General features: G+C 43.7%; 1 protein-coding gene across 1 annotated transcript; it reads left to right on the top strand.

Moving 5' to 3' along the window:
• Positions 1–1,197: 1,197 nt before the first annotated feature.
• On the top strand, positions 1,198–1,633 carry LOC119273490. The gene has a single exon (XM_037554635.1). The coding sequence runs from the start codon at positions 1,198–1,200 to the stop codon at positions 1,552–1,554; it is 357 nt and encodes a 118-aa protein (XP_037410532.1). The 3' UTR covers positions 1,555–1,633.
• The last annotated feature ends 2,399 nt before the right edge of the window (positions 1,634–4,032 follow it).

A 4,032-nucleotide genomic window follows, 5' to 3' on the forward strand; every position in this document is an offset into this window, starting at 1 on the left:
GTGCCATTGAGCATTCTATTAACAAGTGCCGCCATGAGTCCTCCACTCCACATAATCTGCAAGCCACCTTGTCAACCATCTTGCGATGGCAACGAACATCTTGTGTGGGCAACGAAGGTCTGGCAAGCCTTCAAAGAAACATCCTTATCTTCCCGCACCTGAGTACTCCATAGAGATTTCGAAGATGATTCATCATGTGCTAGGTTCTAAGAGCCAGCTCTTTCCTCTAGCCATGCCACCAACATTTTATACGTGGATCGGACTGTGAACGTACAATTCTTTTTGAAGTGCCATGCCCAACAATCTTAATTTTTTTTCTAAAACAAAGAAACGGAAACAGAGAGCAACTAACTGAGAAGTACCCCTTGCACGAGCCCTTTAAAGGTCATTTTTTGATGGATTGAGAGCGCACCACTTGACATGGTAAGCCCCCTTTCCTCTTCTCTCCAATTAAAACATGGTAAGCCCTGTAACACGTACGTAACAAGCCCGTGGATGTAGCATTACTCTTTGTAGCTTTTGCGTCTGGAGAATCAGTTTGTCAGACGCGTAGTCGCACTCACAGAATGTTCCAAGCAGCATGTGCCATCTTCTTTCCCGACAAAAATACGCGTCAGGATCTGTTTCTGCTTGGCTCCGGACACGGGGCGTCCGTCTCATAGTACTTCCTCCGTTTTTATTTTCTCTGCATATTAGAGTTGATTAAAGTCAAACTTTGTAAAGTTTGACCAAGTTTATAGAAAAAAGTATAAACATTTATCATAACAAATCTATATGATGTGAAAGTACATTTAATAATAAATCTAATGATGTTGATTTGATATTGTATATGTTAATATTTTTGTTTATAAATTTGGTCAAAGTTTACAAAGCTTGACTTTGACTAAAGCTAATACACAGACTAAATAAAAACGAAGAGAGTACCTCGTTTGCGTGCCGACATCACCCACATGCATGCATGGGAACGGGAGCACAAAATCTCTTGCATTTTGGAAGACTGAGGGAGATACCCGCAAAAAAAGTCAAAAAAAGTAAAAGAAAAAAAAAGGGAAGACTGAGGCAGAGACATATCGATATTGTCCTATACAAAAACGGGGGCCATGAGAGGTGCCCAGTACCGACCGTTGATCCACTATACGCCTGCAGTGCTGCTCGTAGTGAGATTTGCAAGACTCTCCTCCACAGCTAGCCACTACCATGGACAGAAAGGTGTGCATCTCACTCGCAATCCTCGCGCTTGTGCTCGCTGGCCCGGGCACGACGCGGGCTGCGGCGGCGTTCGCCGGCGGCACCGCCAGCATCGACGTGGCGGCGGTGGCGCGGCAGCTGATGCCAACGCCGTTGTCGTGGTCGTCGATGAGGCTGGAGGACGGCGTGGCGGTGGACCTGGAGCACGAGGTGCACCGCCGCGTCCTCGCCGGCCAAGGAAACCTCGGCTATGGAGCCCTGGACAGCAAAGGGCCAGCCTGCCACGGTCAGTGCGGGGCTCACGGACAGCCGTACACCGACCATGGATGCAAAAGCGTTTTCCTCTGTCGCAACAAGAATATCTGAATGGACCAGCACCACGTTCGGGCGTCGGTGCACTCGCGCGTTGCATCGATCCATGTTTCATTCTCATTCCAATTCTGAATTTCGGACTGTTGTTGCTATTGCTATATACATCTTGAAATAACTTCTTTTTTTAAGGGAACTTTCGTTATCATCTCCCTTCCGGCCGGCCTCTGCATTAGAGTACGAACGGGAACTCAACGTTATCTTAATTATAATGAAATATGTATGTGGCAACCCAAATCGTTTTTGCAAAACTGCCAACCCACTTGGATGCCGTCTGTTTGTAGATGCCGAGGTCGCGATCTCACCACTCAGGCGCTGGAAACACAGAAGATGGTGTTGAGATGTACGTATTTACGCATGTATGCCACCGCTAAGTGAACCCAGCGTACCGATTCGCTTGATCAAAGTCGTGCACCATGCCGCGATAAGATGGAAACTCTTGTTCGCCGCAGTCGCCACTCACCAATACTCTGCATTCGTCCACCTCAATCCCGTGGCTCGTCCTCGAGCCGACCGCCGGCCGGGCCGGTCCTCCCGGTCGACCTTGCCATCAACGCCCAGTAATTCGATCTGATCTCAACTCCGCTGCTCGCCCTCAACCTCACCTCTGCTCATACGCCGCCGGCTTGGCCGCTTTCCCCGTCGAGCTGACCTCCGAGCTCGTCCTTGTCTAGGTTCCCATCTGTGCTCATTCTTGTCCTGCTTGTTTCTTTGAGATCAGCGAGCAGACTCCTCCTACATACGTCCAAGCTCGTCCTTGTCTTGCTCATCCCATACAATATCAGCAGTAGTCTGAAGGTGTAGGTGCGGAAGCTAGACATCACCTTCATGGACTGATAGGCCCGGGCGCTGTCTGCAACCCTCCAGTGCATCAACCGTAAGGTATAGATTCTAGGTAGGTGACTTTTCTGATTTTTTTTACGGGTGGACTTTTCTGAATTCTGATGTACTAGTAGAGAATAAGCCGCCTAAATGTGCCTCGATCCTGGTGTGCAAAAATGATTGATACATGCACGGATGTAGCACATGTATCAGTGGCATAACCACATTATTATGATCTATTGCTAATCTGCCTTGGTAGAACAGACTGTGATCAAGATTATTTGCCATTGTTCTTTTTCCCAAAGTTTGTAGTTCCGTCTGATTGAGTATGGTTTCTTCCATACATCTGGACATGATTCAGTTTAGTCATCCATACGATACTCAACAATTTTGATTGTCTTCGACGTGCACATGATTAGCTCATAGTTTATATAGTGAATTAAATTTATGTTGTGAACAAGAAAATGAAAGTCCAACCTCTATTCTGGATGTGGCCTTCTCATACCATCCTGCTGCTAGTTCAGAGAACCATCCAATGTTGGATGGTGACATTTTTCATCTAGTACATATGCAGAACCTGCATAAGCCTTCTATAAAGTAACATGTTTACATCATAATCTTTGTTGTGAGAGTACTTAACCAGGGTTAGCATCTTAGCATGACATTCTAAACAAGCAAAATTGCATTTTATTCATTTCTGCTTAAGGTGCCATGAACATATGTTGCCCATATTAACCATGTCCATATTCTGTTGTATTTGTTGAAAAAGTACACAACAGTAACTTTTGTGTAAATAACATGGTAATATGCACACCGTAGACCTGATAATGTAGGTGCAAACGCCGCGGTATTTTTGGACCCGAGAAAAAATTTGTTAAAAACATACACATTGTAAATTCTTTGTAAGTAGCATGATAATATATGCACCACATACCAGATAACTTAGGTACAAACACTGTGGTAACTTTCGTCATGGGGAAGAGAATTGTTGAAAAGATACCCGGTAAAATTTGTGTAAATAGCATGAGGATATACGTATCACAGACATGATAACTTAGGTACGAAACACCATGGTAAGATTTTTTTTTTTTGAAAATATACACATGGTAAATCAAGTTTAAATATCATGATAATATACACATCGCAAATCTGAGAACTTGGTGAAAACACCATGATAATTTGAACCCGAGCAAAAAAATTTGTTGAAACATGCCCCTGTAACTTATGTAAAAACAACAATATATGAACTACATACCCAATACTTTACGCATAACTTTGACCAAAGAGGGGAAAATATTATTGACAAAATACCACTGAAAACTTATGTGAAAATAGCACAATAATGTGCGAACCGCATTCCCGACAATATACGTAGAAACACCGTGGTAACTTTGATCAAGGGGGAGAATAGTAGTTGAAAAACATAGCCCCGATGACTTATGTGAAAATAGCACGGTAATGTACAAACCACATATCCGATAACTTACGTAGGAACATCTCGGTAACTTTTACCAAGGAGGAAAAAAAGTTGTTTGAAAAATATACCCCTGGTAACTTATGCGAAAATAACCCGATAATATACGAACCACATACACAATAACTTATGTACAAACACCATGGTAACTTTAACCAAGGAGAGAAAAATGTTGTTGA

The sequence above is a fragment of the Triticum dicoccoides genome, chromosome 3A (genome assembly GCF_002162155.2).
Source record: "Triticum dicoccoides isolate Atlit2015 ecotype Zavitan chromosome 3A, WEW_v2.0, whole genome shotgun sequence".
Lineage (NCBI taxonomy): Eukaryota > Viridiplantae > Streptophyta > Magnoliopsida > Poales > Poaceae > Triticum > Triticum dicoccoides.